This window comes from Vanacampus margaritifer, chromosome 3, assembly GCF_051991255.1.
Source record: "Vanacampus margaritifer isolate UIUO_Vmar chromosome 3, RoL_Vmar_1.0, whole genome shotgun sequence".
In the NCBI taxonomy this organism is placed as follows: Eukaryota; Metazoa; Chordata; class Actinopteri; order Syngnathiformes; family Syngnathidae; genus Vanacampus; species Vanacampus margaritifer.
In genome coordinates, this window is record NC_135434.1 from 24171458 (window position 1) to 24190326 (window position 18869).

At 37.2% G+C, this 18869-nt stretch overlaps 1 protein-coding gene across 2 annotated transcripts in view; it reads right to left on the reverse strand.

Annotated features, from left to right (window-relative positions):
* The window catches only part of zmat4a (zinc finger, matrin-type 4a), a 113321-nt gene that overhangs the window by 41728 nt on the left and 52724 nt on the right, over positions 1–18869 (reverse strand). For both annotated transcript variants that reach the window (XM_077561771.1, XM_077561770.1), the window contains exon 3: positions 11236–11325. In XM_077561771.1, coding sequence (XP_077417897.1) covers positions 11236–11325 — 90 coding nt within the window. The remainder of the gene's footprint in view (positions 1–11235; positions 11326–18869) is intronic.

The following is an 18869-nucleotide window of genomic DNA, read 5'->3' on the forward strand; positions in this document are numbered from 1 at the left end:
TCTTGTTGCGTCATTAGTGTTGGTGTATTTAGTCTGCTGTCTCTCCTCTGTCTGTGTTGGTGCATTGTGGTATGTATGTTTGTCCTCATGTCATGCTGCCTGTTTTCTGTTCCCTCTTTTGTTCAAGTTCATGCTTTGTTTTATGTTTTTGAACTTTGGAAACCTTTTTGTTAATAGAAATTAAATCCCTTTTTTTTGGACTACACCTCTGCCTCCTTGCTCTGCCTTCCCGCATCTGGGTCCTAAAGCCCCCGTTTTGACACACGCACACAGAGGACATTGCAGAAGGCGGAGCCTGGGTTTGAATCCATGATCTCAGTACTGTGAGGTGGATTTGCTAACCAGCCAGCCAGCCTGACAAACATGATTATGATTGTTAGTATTATTGTGATTATTATTAGTGAAATTTTGTTTGTTTATTTATTTCAGTGCTGTCAAATTTAAAGAGTTAAAGCTTTAACTCCAGAGTTAACTGCAAAGTTAAAGCTTGAACTCTTAAAGCTTGAACTTTGACAGCACTATTTTTTAATAGGAGACTAGTAATCGATGAAGTAGAAAATTTAGGGACACACGAATTGCACATCAACTTGCAAATTAAATATTCATATTTCCACTAATTTTAAATTCGTAATGATAGGTAAGCGGGAAGGGAGTGTGGACCATATGTGTGTCAGCAACAAAAAATATCCAAGAAATAAAAAAAATAAGAAGAATTAAAAAAAAAAATCTGCAAATGTATTAGTCACACGTACCTATACATCGCACGTGAAAATTTTGCTGCACTCAAATTTCACCATTAAGGAGCAGTCTTGAGCCGTGTTGTGTAATACTAATAATAAAAATAATTATTATTATTATCATTATGTTTCATTCAACCGGAACTCATTGGCTACGTAAATTCCTCTCTGGTGCCCTTATAGCACTGAGAGAGTGTGTTTGGGAGAGGCAGAACATGCTCCCCTCCCGGTAATTTCCAAACACAGCCTGTATTAAAAACTGTTTATAACTTGTAAATAATTTAATGTATATAATATATTAATAAAAAACGTGTAGGGTTACTGACTTTTTTTTGGTAAATAAAATGTGTTGAAATGGTTAAGGTTTATACAGTTAATACAGTAGTTCTGATCTGATATTTTCATACTGTTTCATAGTACAGCTATCAAGAAGCCATTAAACAAAGGAAAGACCGTTGGCATTCATTCAAGTTTTTACTCGGATGCAGCCGGCATTGTAGAATTTCACGCCTTAATCATTTAGTTCCTGCTGGGATAGAGATGAAGGCGGCAATCCGTGTTATGTTGTGATAGTGGAGCCGATCAAGATGACAGTCCTCGGCCTCCATCTGTGCAACTCGCACCAAGTCATTATCATCATACAGCCATTATCAAGAAGAAGAAAAAAAGGACACAGATAGCCCCTTATGCAGTAAACAACTCCTGTTTTCATTTTGACCAGGGGCCACAACAAAGTGAAGCGAAGAGAATCCCATTATCAGTCATTCCTTTACCCATGTCTGTGCTCAGTGTAGATTAAACAAGTGAACAGTAGGTAGCTGCATGAGTTTCCTTTCACTTCAGCAGTGTCTCAGCTTGAGGTGACCTCAGATAATGAGCTCTTCACCTTTATGATGTAAAATGAACAAAAATAAAGTATTTTCTTAAGCACACAGCTATTTGGTGCAGGTTGATTAATAGTGCGTGTCAAGTATCATCCACACACACACATAGGTTTGTTTTACTATCTTTGTGGGGCCATCTCATTGACATAATGCATTTCCTAGCCCCTTCCCCTAACCCCAACCAACAAAAATGATTGCCTACCCCTATTCCTTACCCTAACCTCAATCATAACCCAATTCAAACCTAATCTCTAAAACCAAGTCTTGACCCTCAAAAAGAGGTCTAAACTTGTGGTGCCCAGCAAAATGGCCGCACATGGACGGGTGACCCCCATTATGTGACAAAAAACAAGACCACATAAAAAAATGAATTGTAAGCTTTCAGTAAATTATTGTTCTGGTGTGAATTGTGTGCTGGAATCTCAAATACCTATTTTTCTGAAAGAGCTGTTGCCATAAAACATGCTTTTGCCCTTCTTAAAAGAAGATTTGATCTGCACTTACATACTTAGCAAGCTCAAAACCCTCTAATTATTCAGCAGATGTTCTCTAACGTTTACCTTTATTCTACAAAGATAGACAAAAAATTGAAGAATTAAATATTAACTATACAAGATAAGACTACTAAGCGATAACATTATTGACAAACAATGAATTCTGTTGTTAAAACAAGGGTTGCTCTAACCATGGTGAGGCAATATACCCAACTATAGTATATCGGATTAAATATATTTTGTAGGCTATAATAATAATAATAATAATAATAATAATAATAACGATAAGAAGAAGAAGAAAAAGAAGGAGAAGAAGACGACTTGTGTCCATGCTTTGCTGTGTGTAATATACAACATAGCCAATTCATGCTAATTGATGTTCTGCCTACATGTTTGGAAGGCGCAACAGCTAATGCAAACGCTTTCTAAGGATAGGATCTATTCATAATTAGCCATTCAATAGACTGATTTTGGCAGACAGCCAGTGTTTCCACACCATTAGACGCCCAGTAATATCAGTAGGTGATCAAGTGACACTTCGCTAATGAGGCTAGTGATTAAATTATCATTTTAACAACAGAAACTGTAAGGGGGTGAGCATAAGCATCCTAATCCTAAAAAAAGAAAAACAGAAAGCATTTGGGACTAATTTAATAACCTCAAGCCCATCGTTATAAAGGTGTAGACTCTCTCATCTATGGGTTCTCACGCTTCTCTGGAAAAACTTTTTAACGTATCAAATTGACTGTTATTTTTTATTTTTTTTTCACTCTTAAAAAATAGATAGTTAAAAATGAATGCCCAGTCATTATTCTCTAATTCAAGTGAGAATGACTCATTGCATAGTGTTGTGTGTACGAGTGTCACAGGAATGTTTATATGATGACGCAAAGCTTTGCAACATTAAGGATACTTACTCTTAATTTTGGTCTCTTTTTTAAGAAAAATGTATGTTAAGAGTCTCATTCCTCTTGATACAGTAAGTGATGAGAATTAATTTATCCAAATTTCAATGTATTCAATTCTACTTTCTGTCATTCAAATTCAATTCAACATTCTGTGGGGTGGGGTCAATTCAAATTCATATTCATCAACTAAATTAAATCAAATTCGGAATTTTGCCTAGTGAAGTTGCATAAAGACTGTTAATGTCTTTCTTAAATTAATGCCTCATGTTTTTGATACCCAAAATGTTCAATCTAAACTGAAATGTATATTTGTTTGAAATTGCCCCACGGAAAATGCTTCTACACAAGATAATAATTTGCTGCTACGCTCAATTTGAAAAAAAAAAAAAAAAAGAGGAACTGTTGATTATATAAAAAAGGAAACCAATTGGTCATCCCTTATTAATTAAAATGCTTTATTTTTTCTTTCGTATTTATAAATGTCCATTAATCATGCAAAAACAGATTTTATCCAACTATTTGATCATTCGATTTTTTTTTCGAATTTTCAGGACGATAATCGAATACTAAAATATTCAATAGCTACAGCCCTGCAACTCCCCTGTTATTGGCATATTTTTTAATTAAACCCTTGCATCAGATGCCTGGGATTAACCTGCAAAAAAATAGCTCCTTGAAATTTGCTCCTCAAATTAAGTCACTGATTAAAAATGTATTTGCTTTGAGCATATATATATATATATATATATATTAGGGGTGTTAGAAAAAAATCGATTCGGCAATATATAGCATTAATAACATTAAGCCTTAATATTTTATTTTAGTTCAAACATGAAACAGACTGCAACCTGTTTGCAGTGGCTCACAGTCATAAGCCTGAATTTTCAGATAAATAAATACATTTTCATACAAATCTTACAGTGCACATGTACAAGTTTACTGATTAGTATTTTCCAAATTTGAGTTTAAAAAAAAAAAATCGCAAAAATCTATTTATAGATTTGAATCGGGATTAATCAATATCGAATCGAATCGTGACCTATGAATCGTGATACGAATCGAATTGTCAGGTACTAGGCAATTCACACCCTTAATATATATATATACACACACACATAACAAAATTAATACAAAAATTCTGAGAGGAAAGTGACATCTCGCCATCGTTAACCGTGAGATACTGTACACAATATGTGTGAGAAGATATACTGTATACACACAACTCTTTTGCAATGTGTGTTATTCTGTGGTTCACTGTGACTCAAAAACGCCCCTTCACCTTGCACGCACATGCACATGCGCGCACACACACACACACACACACACACACACAATCACTTCTTTCTGTCCTTGGCAGTGTCCTACATTTGTTTTCTGTGTTACACACTTAGACACTAACAACCTCCCTCCAGTGACAAAAGCAAGACCAGACTTCTACTGTCTCAGAAATAATTGAAATAATGATAATATACAATATGTGAGGCTTTGTAACATCGCTGTCATCTGATTGGCTGACAGATGTAGGCGTTTCTTTAAGCGATGCGGCAAGGAGCTCAACTGCCCATTTCTTGATTTTATGTGTACAAGAAAATGCCGACCGCTGCCAAGTCATAGAAATACAACAAATGCAACTAATATTGTGTTTTAAAACAATGCTATAATTTCATATGTACCAGTGAAATAAGTCAAATTTGCCGTAAAATATTTTGTGAGCCAAGTGAACGTAGCTGGATCCATTCATTTGAATGCAGTGAATGAGAGCACACTACACAGTGTCAGTCAAGAAACACGCAGGTTGCTACAGAAAGAGGACATGGTCTACAATGAAAATAAAAGTGGGGATATATTAATAGATGGGACTTGCTATAGCACACTTCATACACAAGGCAACTCAATCTTGTGGCAGTTCAGTTGATCCTGCTATAAACCCGCCTCAATTGACGCCTTTGGTAATTCTTTGGCCAGTTGGCGCTATTGTGAGTAGCAGAGGCCAGACCGGGCCAAGCGAGGCCGGGGCAGAGAGGGGCCAGGATGTTCTGGAACCTGCCATGGAAAAGCTGGAAAAGCGCCTACAGTCTGGCTTTCTGCATGGAATATAAGTAAGTAGCCTTATTTGGAAGCCAAGAAACACTGACTACTCATGTGCATCTCCCCTGAGGCACATGTACAAGAAATAGGACAGCGGAGGACAAGGGTATCCCTGCAAAGAAAGGATAAAAAGACAGTCTGAGCAGACAAAGTAGTCTATTTCTGTGCATTCAGGAAAGGGCAACCACTGCTCAGACTGGCCACTACAGCACTCACACACGCGTATTAAACAGCACATGGTACTAAGACTATACGAGATCAATTCAATGCCAACTTCATATAGTGTGTCACAATTAATCGAACAGGGCTACTTCGTGTGATTTCATCATGTCATGCAATTATCCATGATATGGTTTCATATTTTTGTCAGGAAGAAGTGTTGCTATCTTAAAATAATTATTAACCACATCAATATTTTACACAGCAATTTGCACATTATTAATGGCCATACATATGTAAAAACTAAAGATAGCCCTAACCCAGAATGTGTCTGTAGCTGACGATATCTATACACAAGAATAGTGAATGGCAGGCTTCCACTGGATGACCCAGTTGAGGGACTTCTGATCAGCTACACTGACTCAGCAAAATGTACAGCTGTGGTAATTGCCTGCTCAGCTCTTCTAATGAACCATATCAAAGCTAATATGTTTACTGACAAATGAGTTGTCTGTTGGTGTTGCTCATCACTTGAGTGGGAGAGTGCACAACGTTTTCAGATTGAACACAGCTCATTATAGAAAGACATACAAGTAACATTCATCAAACAGAAATATGCAGTATTTTATGCATTAACATTGTCCATTAAAATCTCCTAAAAAGCATTGAGGAATATTCAGCCAAGTAGCTGTGACATAAAGCCTGGTGAAGGTGAATGTAGAATTGAGACAAGCAGCTTGAAGTGTGTCTAAAAATGGCAGTTTGCATCATTACACCAGCATCCTTACAAAGTTGAAAATGTTCCTGCTTTCTGATGGGAGATTAATTGGCCTCTAACCTGAATGTGTGCATACATATGCAGATATTTCTATAGAGCTAAGCTTCCACGATTCCAGTGTGAAAGGTTAGCAGCACTTCTACAGGCATTGACTCAGTACCAATGTACCTAATATATTCAGTGCACTAGATTAAAACAAATCTTTGTGTGCTTTTCTGAGCACTGGAATTGCGGTGGACCTTGTGAATATTAAGTTTAGTTTTTCAAAAATCATAAAAAAAGAATTGTAATAAGGTACAGTCCAATATATAATATTGCTGGGCCAGCCCCTTTCGTGTTAATATTACTCACCTAAAATATGCATCATCTATTTGAATATAGAAATGAAATGGGAGCACCTCGTAAAAATGTTAGTGTGTCAAGTGTGCAATCTGTGAGAAATTGCTCAAGGGAATGTCAGGGCAATGAAGCATAAGACTCCAGTCACTTCTTATTCCGTCAAGGCAGCGTCGGACACCTGTGCCATCTCCAGGAAGACTGCTCCGTCTCCCCACCGTGATCCAGTGGCAACACTAAAGGCTTGATTTAACGGAAGACGGCATTTGAATAAACTGATGGAAAAATAATCACATCAGCCCGCACTGATGACTACTTACAGTGGATATCATTGCTGCTTGATAAAGTATTAAATTATACATCAATTAACAACGCAAGCGATAACAGCATAGACAAGAATAATAATTGCTTTCAAAGTATAGTTATAAAGTGGATAGAGATGGATAATAAATGAGAGCTTCAAACAAAAAGACTCTATGTCCGTTAGACACTGCTGATGTCATGATCTGTGTTTTTATCGTGTGTTATTTTATTGTGTTGTTTATATTTAGTTTAGTTTCATGGTATGTCCTGTTTTCTTGTGTTTCATGTTCACGTCTTGTCTTGCTCGTTAGGTTTTTGTTTCCATCTGTTGTCAACAGCCTTGTGCCGTCTGTTAATCAATCTGCCTCCTCAGCTTCTCACGTCTTGTCCAGGTGTTCCTCGTTGGCTCTTTTGCTGGTTTCGTTCTGTCTTTGTCGGTCCAGGCTTGTTGCTGTTTTTGTTCCTGTCCTGTTTTCATGTAACCTTGTCATGTTATTTTCACAGTTGCAGTGAGTCTGTTCCCAGTGTTTGTTTGTTTCTTCAAGGTATTTTGGCCTTTTTTCCCCTTTTTTTTCTTTTTAATCGTTTACAACACACCGATTCAAAATATATGGAATTATGAAAAATACTTTTAAAAATGTTTTTTTTTTAAATACATTCTTCTTTGAGACTGTTGCCACCTCGACATTGCCACAAAGATCACAGCTGTGATAATTAAAGTCATACAAATTAATATATAAAAATGAGCCTTGCACAAAACAATAATTCCCCTGATGATTTTATTTGATATGAAAGGACATTTGTTGAAAGCAAACTTGTTGTTGATGCATAAAATATATAGCAACTGTTATGTCAAGCCAATTATTACCGTGTGTAGCAAAAGATGAATTTAATCTTGTTGACGAATGAACAGGCAATGTTCTTTACATGCCAATTGTGGCACAACCAAAAATCAATCTTTCACCAAAAGCTTTCAGTAGTAGTTTAGTGCAAACAAAATCAGTCATACTTTAAGAAAAAGTAGTCATCAGACATATTGAAATACAATATCCATCCATTAGTTACAGGTTAGCTGGAGCGTATCCCAAATGACTATTGAGTGGATCCAACCTAGACTGAGCGCCAGTCAATAGCACGGCACATATAGACAAACCACCATTCACGCTCAATGAGGGAAATTTTGCATCTGCACCCAACCTAACATTGTTTTTTAAGTTTTGGAATGACAGTGGAAGTACCCGGAGAAAAAAAACAGGCAAGCACGAGGAGAATATGCAAAGCCAAGATAAGAGCCCGGACCGTCTCGACCGTTAGACAGACCTACCACATTTGTAATAATAGGATGATAATAATAGTAATAATCAGGGGTGCAAATAAAAATGTTGGCGCGGTCCTCAAATGAGCACCAGAAGTTGTTTGCTTGGTACTTATTTTTCCCTGGTGCTCATTTTCTTCCCGACCCATCACCTCATGGATGAACTTACATCTAGGCTAAGTTCATCATTAATATGTGCAGGCATGTCTTTTTAATATAACGGAATAAACTTTTTTTTCAGGTTTCACTTTTTATTTCTTAATTACAACAACATACCAAGGCTACACAATGGCAACTTAAAACGACACTATTTAACAAAAAATAATAAAAAATAAAATACACTTGTGGACTTAATCCTTTGGATCAGAATAGGTGAAGGGATCATTTCAGTTTTTATAGCTCTAAACTAAATTAATTTAACAGTCCCATGCAACAATCAAATAATATACATTGTGAGCATTTGTGGGTTAAATGTTTTAACTGTTCCTCTGAGGTTTCATATGTTTTTAGAATTTCATTTAGGTGATGCCACCTTTGCTTTTATATTTGCCGACATCGCACGTCATGTTTTTTTTGTTTCATCCATTTCAGCCATCACCCAACCTATAAAATGTAAAATGGTGTAAACACAAGTTGACCGACATTCCCACCCCAACCGACCGAAAGCAGGTTATCACAGCAACGAAAATGACCAGCAGCGTGTACAGTTGTCACATGTCATCAACTCAAAAAGGTCCAGATGCTGGGCCATGCCAGAATGTACGCACTGTCTCAGTCTCTGGAGGCAATACTGCCGTGTGTATTTTTAGACAGTGCCACCTTATATGCACAGCCTGGTCACATCACATCTGTGTAATTTTACAAGGAAGGTCCCGTCTCATCAAGAAATGTGTCCGTTTTACAAGGGCTGCAATCAGACCTAACATAAATCTAGAGTGACAAAGGAGGGTTCAAATTGATCCATTGTTACATTTTGTCAATACTGGTACTTAAAAAGTCCCATGCAATCAAAAATATCATTTTTTACCCCATTGTTTCATGGGTCAACTGAGTCTGTGACATGGTTTTGGTTTGTTTGGTTCTCTATGTAGTTTTACATGCAATAGCCTTTCAAAGAAAAATGCCTGCTAAAATGCAAAATGTCATTGGTGTCGTGACTTGGATTTGTTAATCATCATTCATGTACCTGCCACTTTGTGGTTGCTACACGCCCAATCAACTCGCCCTTTTACTGGGGCACGTGCCTCAGTATTAATGAGCTGTGCCCCAGTATCAGTCCTATGGCCAGTTTGCCATAGGACTGGCAGGAAAGGCTGGAATTGGAAAAAAATAACAAATTCAAAGTTTTTTTTGTTTTTAATTGCTGTGCAGTTGTTAATATGTTGCAGCAGCCACTTGCAATATTTCCCTACGTTCATTAATTTGTGACCTGCCTGCAATAAAGATTTGCTTCTTCTGCGCTCCTCACCTGCCCCACTGGTGGCCCCCACCTCTGATAGACAGCTTATTGGCCTCTATCAACGAAAATACACTATAGCACATCAACATGAAGGAAACTTAGCGATCAGGGCACACAAAAAAAAAAAGAAACAAGAGGATGAAAGGAACAATAAGGTGAAAATTAAAAAAAAAAAAAAGAAAAAATTAACATTCATAGTTTGTGCTGAAATGCCACAATTACGGTAAGTTGTTGGCAGCTATTGTAAACATGTCTTGTTAACAACTCATCCAGCATTCTGCTACTTGTGCAAAAATACAACTCACAATAACATTTGAATGTAACAAATCATAAGAACAGCTTTTAATACTCCAGAAGACAAAATTCAAGTTCGCGATGTAGCAAATTTTAAACGATTCAATTTTTAAAATGACGATGAATGGAATTAATTTGATTTATTGCCCAGCCCTACGATAAAGCTGTTGAGAGTAGCAATATCGATATTACTGCAATATTTAATATGTACCTAAAGAAATGATATTATGAAATTATCATCTAATGAAAGATTTTTGTTCATGCAGCAAAATAAGCAAGCTCAATGTATTGCTTCAGCAGTGTCCAAAGTCGGTCCTCGAGGGCCGTAGTCCTGCAGGTTCTGGATGTATCCCTGCTCCAACGCACCTGTTTCCTATGATGACAGGATTGTTATCAGGCTTATGCAGAGCTTGCTGATGAGCTTCAGGTGTGTTGGAGAAGGGAAAAATCCAAAACCTGTAGGACTCTGGCCCTCGAGAACCGACTTTGGCCACCACTGTACTACATAGTTAATTTTAATTACCCTAGACTAGTCAAAATCAGATAAAAGCAGAAAGTTCAATAAGAAACTTATTGCATGTCTGCGATATGCACATTGCATTGGCCAATATCACGATATCTACTTTTTTTTTTACCAATACATTGTGCAGACCTAACGTGAAACATTGGGGTTCTTACTGTAAATGGTTGTTCATGATTCCATACAGATTTCAGTGTTTTTATTGTATAATGCAGTTGCTCACTTACTGTACATGAAAATATTAAAGCAGGCTGATTAAATATAGCATTCGCTTTTTTCTTTTCTTCAAGGTATTATTAAGTTTTTTTGTACAACAACAGTTGTCTTCAAATCAATTTAGGATTTTACTATTACTAAGTTTGTACACATACTGTACATGGCACCATGCAAGCAAGTTAGCACCACCACTCTATAGTTCTCACTGAACGGCACAGGCCTGCGAGGGTGCTGCTTTTTCGGCAGGCTTCCTTCAGTATTGTAAAACGTTGCATAGATACTTGCAAGACACTCTCAATCCCTCTTTATACTCTCAAACCGTTATGGGTGTCTCCCTCAAATTTTGAACATGTTAACAATTTCTCTGATCCTGATCTTGATTGGCTGATTGAAGCTGTGACTGCTGGTGTGATGTCCACATGCACTAAAGCTATATATATATATATATATATATATATATATATATTGCTTAAAAAGCTGGAGAAAAAAAAAGTATAATTAAAGAAACATCTGTCTAAAAACATCTTAAATGTAGGATGGTTAATGCTTAACTCTCATGTATGGGACTACAAGTAGAATAGTAGCCCCCAGCCTTTTAGCTACTCAGACACTGAGGGAGGTCGTTAAAAATCCATTCAAAATAAAACCCTTAATGTGACTCTGCCAGATAAGAACTGACATGAAACACGTGTTTCTCAGTGAGTTCAGACGAGGGACGTGATGTATATATCATAAATAACTTACATTGTCTGTCCTGAGCTTCTTGGGAGGGCAGCCTCCATCCACTGGATGTAACATGTAATAAAGTCGCACTTTATTGGCATGTTTTCGACTCTGCAAGAAAGAAAAGAAAGTGTTATGAATAAAGCAATAGAAGGCAGCCAAATTGATATCAATGATTTACGTAGAGTACTACGAACCGTATAGCCATTGCTACATACTGCACATTTTAAATGTGCTATGTTTGCCAAAGGATCTTCATCTCATCTTGCCACTTCCTACTGCATTACATCAGAAGCCTCACAAGTACTGGATGTGTTCAAATGGGGCAGTCATGCCTTCTTGCCCCCAGTTCTTCAAATATAAAAAATGTAATTGGTGATAAAAGAACACAGTATTGTATATGGTTATTGTATATGGTTGTGTGAAGTATTTTTCTCATCAAAAACTTTTTTTTGGTACGATCACAGATCAGTATTATTTGCATAGTTTTTAAACACTGTGTTTGTAGTAGTGGCTAATTAGACTGTGCTTGCACTAGACTAAGGGTCATAGTGTTTAATTTTTATATATATATAGATATATATTAGTGCTGTCAAAGTTAAAGCGTTAACTAATTAATTAATCACAAAAAATTATCGCATTAATCATGTATTAACGCAGATTAATCGCACTATTAATTTTGACCCCAGATGATCCTTGACCTTGACAGCGGATGGTGACGTTAAAGGTAGCACAGTTTGTGTTTGAGCAATAAACATAACTACATGCATTAAAGTAAAGCATTTAATAAATGTGTGCGTAAAACATTCAGATTATTTTATTCATTTTAAATTCTGCAAGTAAATAACTGATTAGAAAAAGAGGAGCATGAGAGTGTGTAGTGGAGCAAAAAATGTTGAATATGTCCTCATAACATAAAATGTCGAAAGAATTTTAACGAGCAACAGGTGCTCTTCAAATTTGGCGGGCAAAAAATGTTGATTAAAAAACCTTTTTAATTAAGTGATTAATTGTGATTAATCAAAATTCTAAAATGTAATTAATCTTTTAATCAGATTAATTTAATCTTTTTTTTTCTTTTTGAGAGAGCTCAGTATTGTTCATTCGGTAATCTTACCGATTCAACATGTCACCATCTTTGCTCTCTCTCGTGTGCGTGTCTGCATATGTGTGTGCGTGGGAGTTTGTGCTCATTAATTCACCTGAAACCTATTAAAAATGCCATACCTTTCACCTAAACCGAATGCTTCAGAATCCCGATAGTCGTGAAGTTGTCAGGAGACCCAAGGAGTGATCAAAGAATAGAAAGGAAAGTGAAATCCAGCACAGACCAGACACCACCTACTACACACAGGTTTTACAGACCAGAATCTTTCACCAACCCCAGAAGCATATCAATTCCAACAAATTAGAGAGACCTCAAGAGACCAAAGGAAAGACTAAAGAAAGGAAGGATAGATGAAGCAGAGTGAGATCCACAGACATCAGCCTCCACCGATTCAGCGACCAGAGGAAGAAGCAGATTGTGTTTGAATTTCGTTAGATGCTAGTGTGGTGGATCTGGCATGCATGAAAACCTCCACCAAAGAGGGGAGCCGTCGACTCCGGCCAGGACAGACCCCCCAGAAACTCCAGGCCTCGGCAGCGCCAGGGCACAACCCTCAGGCTGCACGGGGGCCACCAGCCGGAAAGCAAACTCTGACGCCCACCACAGCCCACCACAGCCCAGCCCCCGCCGCCTCCCAGCCACAAAACCCCCAACAAGCTGCCCTATGTGCCTATTTACAAAGTGTATTGTGCAAAACTAGTGGAGTGAGTTTAAAAGGAGTGACCAGCAGGGCCTCTCCCAACCCGGCGGGGCCAGGAGGCGCACCCGACCCCAGCAACAACCTGAACTGATGTTTAAACAGTCATCCTCATCATGCTGTTCACAATTTGACATCATGAGACCAAGACGACACCTAACAATGCATCAACAGTACTGTGAGTATTGTGATGCTTCAAACAGGAGAGTTATATTCAGCAGGTTGCAACAGAGATACTGAGAGACCACGTCTCATACTGTAGAGGAAGTCAAGGCAAGTGTCACGTCAGACCGTTCAAAACCGTTTACATCAGTGTGTACTGCGTGCTAGACGACCTGCAAGGGCACCTAACCACACCACCAGGCAAAGGCATCACTGTCTTGCATGGGTGAGGGAGAATTTATGCTAGATGAGGGACCAGTGGGCCTCAGTGCTGTTCTCTGATGAAAGTCGAGTCACGGTGAACAGAAATGATGGCCGCCTACGATATTGGAGAGCGCTATGCAAAAGCCACTGTCGGTACAGAGCTGCCCTACACTTTGTGAATGGTACAGTGACAAGCCCATACTACCTGAATAACAACATTATTCCAGTGATTGTGCTCCTACATGAACAATCTTCATGAATGACAATGCTCCAGCTCATGGAGATGGCATCATCAGGGAACAGCTGTTGGAGACCGAAGTACCTCAAATGAAATGGCCTGCACTTTCTCCAAACATGAATCTTATTGGAAACCTGTGGGATCAGCGGAGTCGCCGTGTAGAGGCTGGCAACTCTGCACCCCAGAACCTCAATGACCTGAGGGCTGCCCTTCAAGAAGAGTGGGATGCCATGCCTCAGCGGACATTGAGTCGACTTGTGAACAGCATGAGACGTCGTCGTCAAGCTTTAATTGATGCTCAAGGGCAAGTGGCGAGTTATTGAGACGTTGACATTTTTGTTGTGGTGTACCCACCATTGTTGTTCATTTTTCTTTCAATGAATTATTTGAGATGAGGAAAGCATCCTTCTACTTAAATGTCCTACTTTCAGGATATGATTTCACTGTAGCGTGAACTTTTGACATTTTCAATAGATTTCACCAGAAAACCAAATATACCTAACATTTTGTGAGTTGTGTATAATGTGATTTGAAATTGCCAATTTATTTCCTCACAAAATGTTAACTTAAACAAATCATTAAATTGAACATCTAGTAAGTAAGTAAGTAAATTTTATTTATATAGCACCTTTCACAGACAAAAGGGTCACAAAGTGCTTCACAGGTAAAATCACACCGATGAAAACAATCAAAGGCAGATAAAAACAATCAAATACAAAATACAAGAAGTAAAACAAAATAAAAGTCAAAAAGGCATCTACTAAAACTACAAGGTGTTCTTTGTCCTCGTTGCTGAACTGACCTATGAAGTATTGAGCATGTCCTTAATAATAAACATTATACGTATTATACAGGTCAATTAAAGCAGAAGTTTATAAAGCAGTAGTGTTGTGATTTGTGTATATCATGCTTAGGTTTGTTGTTTTGGCTTTGTGTCCTGTCTTGATTGTTAGGTTTTGTTTGCCACCTGTACTCGTCATCCTGTTCCCTTGTGTCATCCAATCATCTCCCCCAGCCACTTGTGTCTTGTCCAGATGTCTCGTCAGTTGGCTTGTATTTAGTTTCTTGGTTTCGTTCAGTCTTTGTTGGATTATTGTCACTGTCACTACTCTTGTGTTTTGTTGTTACTGATTTTTGGTCTTATCAGAACGTTGTTGGTTTTGTTTATTTAGAGATTTACCTAGTACTCCTGTTCGTGTTTTTGTTAAATAAATTGTGTTCAGTACTACATGCATCCCTGCTGTGGTTCTCCTGCCTCCCTGCATTTGGGTCCTCCACCCCTTCGTGACAAGTAGTATGTTTCAAAATGGTGATTTTTGGAAAAAAATTATTACAAAGAAGCAGAAGAACCCTTTTAAACATTAAGCACCCACTCTGTGATTCATATTAAAATTAAAATAATAATTATTATTATTATGGTTAATTATTACTGTGTTAATTGTGATTAATTGTTTATAATGTGTTGATTTATTTTTATACTTGTTTGACCTTACAGGCTTAAAACTACTTGGAAAATTCCTAGTACTGTTAAATGTTTTAAAATGATGGCAGTCTGACCCTGGAAAAGATCATCTCTATTTATTTATGATATAATATACTGTTTTGAAAACCATCAAAGTGGAGTTCGACCAGTAGCCGGGAGCGGGTTGCGTTAGTTAGAGTTATTTATATTTAGTAGTCCATTATTTAGTAGCAGTGGTTTACTTGATCCTCTTCACCATCTGACCCTAAGCTCCGTATTGTCTAATTTAAGCTGTAGACATCAGTGCGCTGTGACAGCAGAGTGATGATACTCACGACCACAAATTACGGCACGGTATATTGTCATGAAAGTTACCACAATGAGAGCCCTGCTGCTCTGTTTACGCCATGGTTTATTTGTGAATACATGTTGAATTCTTGTGCTGCTGCTGCAACTAAGCATGTTTAATTGTGAAAGTCACATTTTGCAGTTGCCTATTGACCCTTTCAATTACACACAACTTATATATTTATCTTGCATGCATCTTTATTATGATAGGGAAGAGCCTCAATAAAACAGTGACAACTCAATTAAATGAACTCGCTGCCGCTCGCTGCCTGAAACAATGTTGAATTGATAATTAGAGCGCAGTTCAATGAGAGTGTAGCAGGTGTCTTCTTACAAGTTTGCATTGATCGCAAAGGATCTGATCTTGGCGCCACCTTGGTCAAATAATTGAGATGACAAATTAGTTTTATCTGAGCATGAATCAGCTTTACAAGAAACGCTGTTGATATCACAAGATGTGATACAAATAACAGAGGAGAAAGTAAAATGAAAGTTAGAAAGCAATTTTTACTTACTGACTCAGAGCTGTGATATTATTTCACCATGAAGGAGAAAGCACAGATGAAGGAGCCTAAAGTTCCGATTGCCGACATGACTTCCCAAGGACATAATACACAAGGGGAAGAAATCTATTTTACAGTCTGTCGCGTTTACTGATTTCGTAAAATCTGAGCCAGATAAAAACTCTCTATTGCATGATACAAAATCACACTCTAGAGATGTTACATATCCCACTATTTTCTATTTTACTATAAGATGCTTTGTTTGAAACCATCCAAATATGAATGAATGGTGTCACAATAACAAAGTGTATTCTACATTCTGTGTAGTAGGAGTGTTAGAAAAAAATCGATTCGGCAATATATTGCGATATTACAGTGCGCAATTCTCGAATCGATTTAATATGCGGCTGAATCGATTTTTAAACATCAATCTTTTTTATGGGAATATTCAACAAAACGTCTTACATAGGGTTAGGATTCACACATTAAGCGTGAAAGAATGTTATATTAATGAAACATTAAGCCTTAATATTTTATTTCAGTGCTGTTCTAACATGAAACAGACTGCAACCGGTTTGTTAAATGCAGTGGCTCAGTTATAAGCCTGAATTTTCAGATAAATAAATACATTTTCATACAAATCTTACAGTGTACATCAGAGGTGGGCAATCTCGGTCCTCGAGGGCCGGAGTCCTGCAGGTTTTAGAGGTTTCTCACTTCCAACACAAGCTGATTCCAATCAGCAGGATCGTTATCAGGCTTATGCAGAGCTTGCTGATGAGCTGATCATATATCAGCTGTGTTGAAGAAGGGCAACATGCAAAGCCTGCAGGACTCCGGCCCTCGATGCCCACCTCTGGTGTACATGTACAAGTTTACTGATTAGTATTTTCTAAATTTGAGTTTAAAAAAATAATTTAAATCGCAATAATCAATTTATAGATTTGTATCAGGATTAATCGGTATTGAATCGAATCGTGACCTATGTATCGGGATGCGAATCGAATCGTCAGGTACTGGGCAATTCACACCCCTACTGTGTAGTAGCGTTAATTTTATCGGGCATTTTTTAATTTAGTCTCAGTTTTAGTCCAGTTTTAATCACACTTGTTAGTTTTCATCATAGTTAGTTAACCTCATCCCGTTTGTTTAATCAACTTTTAGTCGACTATAAATCTAGCATTTTCGTCTTAATTTTAATCCTAGAAAACATAATTTTATTTGTCTAATTTTAGTCAACAAAAACTGTCAACATTTGAGTCTAGTGTTAGTCAGGACAATCATTTTACCCCTGTATGTTTTTGTTGTTGTCAGCAGATAATGTTGAATTTTGGATCTAAAACTATATCACATAAAATGTTCTCTCATCTTTTTGATGAAAAACAACTTCACACACAATTACAGTATATCAAAAGTGGCTACAATGGATCCATGGTACGAGCTAGTAAATTAGTCAGCATTAGTTAGCGGTTGGGTTAACATTATTGTTGTAACATTATAGCCGTTGGATTAATGTTACGTTATAACTATAGTTTGCTTTTGTGTTTGTGAATGTTGCACTTGTTTGCAGATTTGAAAGGGCGTGTGTCAAGTGACAGTGACAGATTAGCACAGACAAGATTTTACAAAATCATGTAATTTTTGTTTCGTCTTTGCTTATATACTAAAATGTCCATTTTAATCCAGTTTTTATTAAGTGACGTACATTTTCCTCTCGTTTTCATTAGTCGACAAAAATGCATACTGATTTAGTCCCAGTTATTGTTTATTAATGAGGGTTATAGTCCAGTCTAGTCTAGTTTTAGTCTGGTTAAAAATGTGTGTTGACAAAAATATTTTTGTACACTAGTGTGTAGTGCAATCTTGGAAAATGAAAACATTTCTATCTACTGTATATAAATTTTACATTTCACAAACTTCACAAAGGTGAGATACAAACAGTTTGGATTAAATTAAAGTTGATATGAGTTGTGAAAAATTATCTCTTACTGTGGGATGAAACATAACAAATATAACTACTAATTTAATTATCTAAGTACGGATTGGCAGCGATGCAAACAAGTCAACCCGGTTTCAACAAACAGCATGCTATTATATTTATTTGAATAACCTACTTAAATAAAATGTAATGTGCATTGTAACTAATTCATTTAAACTTTTTCTGGCGTGTGCGACAACTCCTAACACGTTTTCAGGCAGACACCGATATTGCCGGTCGTATGTTGTGGAGAGTGACACGTTCTGTCCAGTGAGGAAAGGAGACATTTGAGGTCTTTCCTTGTTTTGTTTTTTTACGCGAGAAAGCAAAAACAGAATGTACACGTTCGCTACCAAATGTCAGATTGTCAAAAGCAGGGGTCAGTGTTTGTCCTGCCTGTTTAGCATTAAGCTAGCGGGCCATTCTTAAGGCAATGTTGTTTGCTTGTTTTAAATAGAAATTGTGTAATTCTGGTTGTTTTATGTTTAATTTGAAAGTAAACTTCAAATTTTAGTGTAAATACTTCATTTTAAAAATACATCTAGAAGCCTCTTTTTGGAAGATTTTTTTCTGAAGTTCCATCTGACAAATTGTTGCTTGTTGTGAAAGTGAGTTAAGTTTCACTGCCACCATACAGCCCCCAAAAAAATTGGCTTAACTCCAACCGTACCTCTATACAGAGCTGTCTGCACTAGATATTATGCCACTGAGGTACAAAACATAATTCATGAATTAACAAGGAAAAAATATCAGTGTACTATGCAATGCTAAATGGTAAACACTATGTTTTTCAAATGATGGAATAACCAGAGTTCTTCATAAAGTTTACCTACGAACAGTAGTTGATTTACAATTCTTTAAGCCTTAAACAGATGAGGTCAGCAGAATTTTCTGCTTTGCATATACTCTTGCTACAGTTGTGCTTGAACGTTTACATACACTTATGAGCGCACAG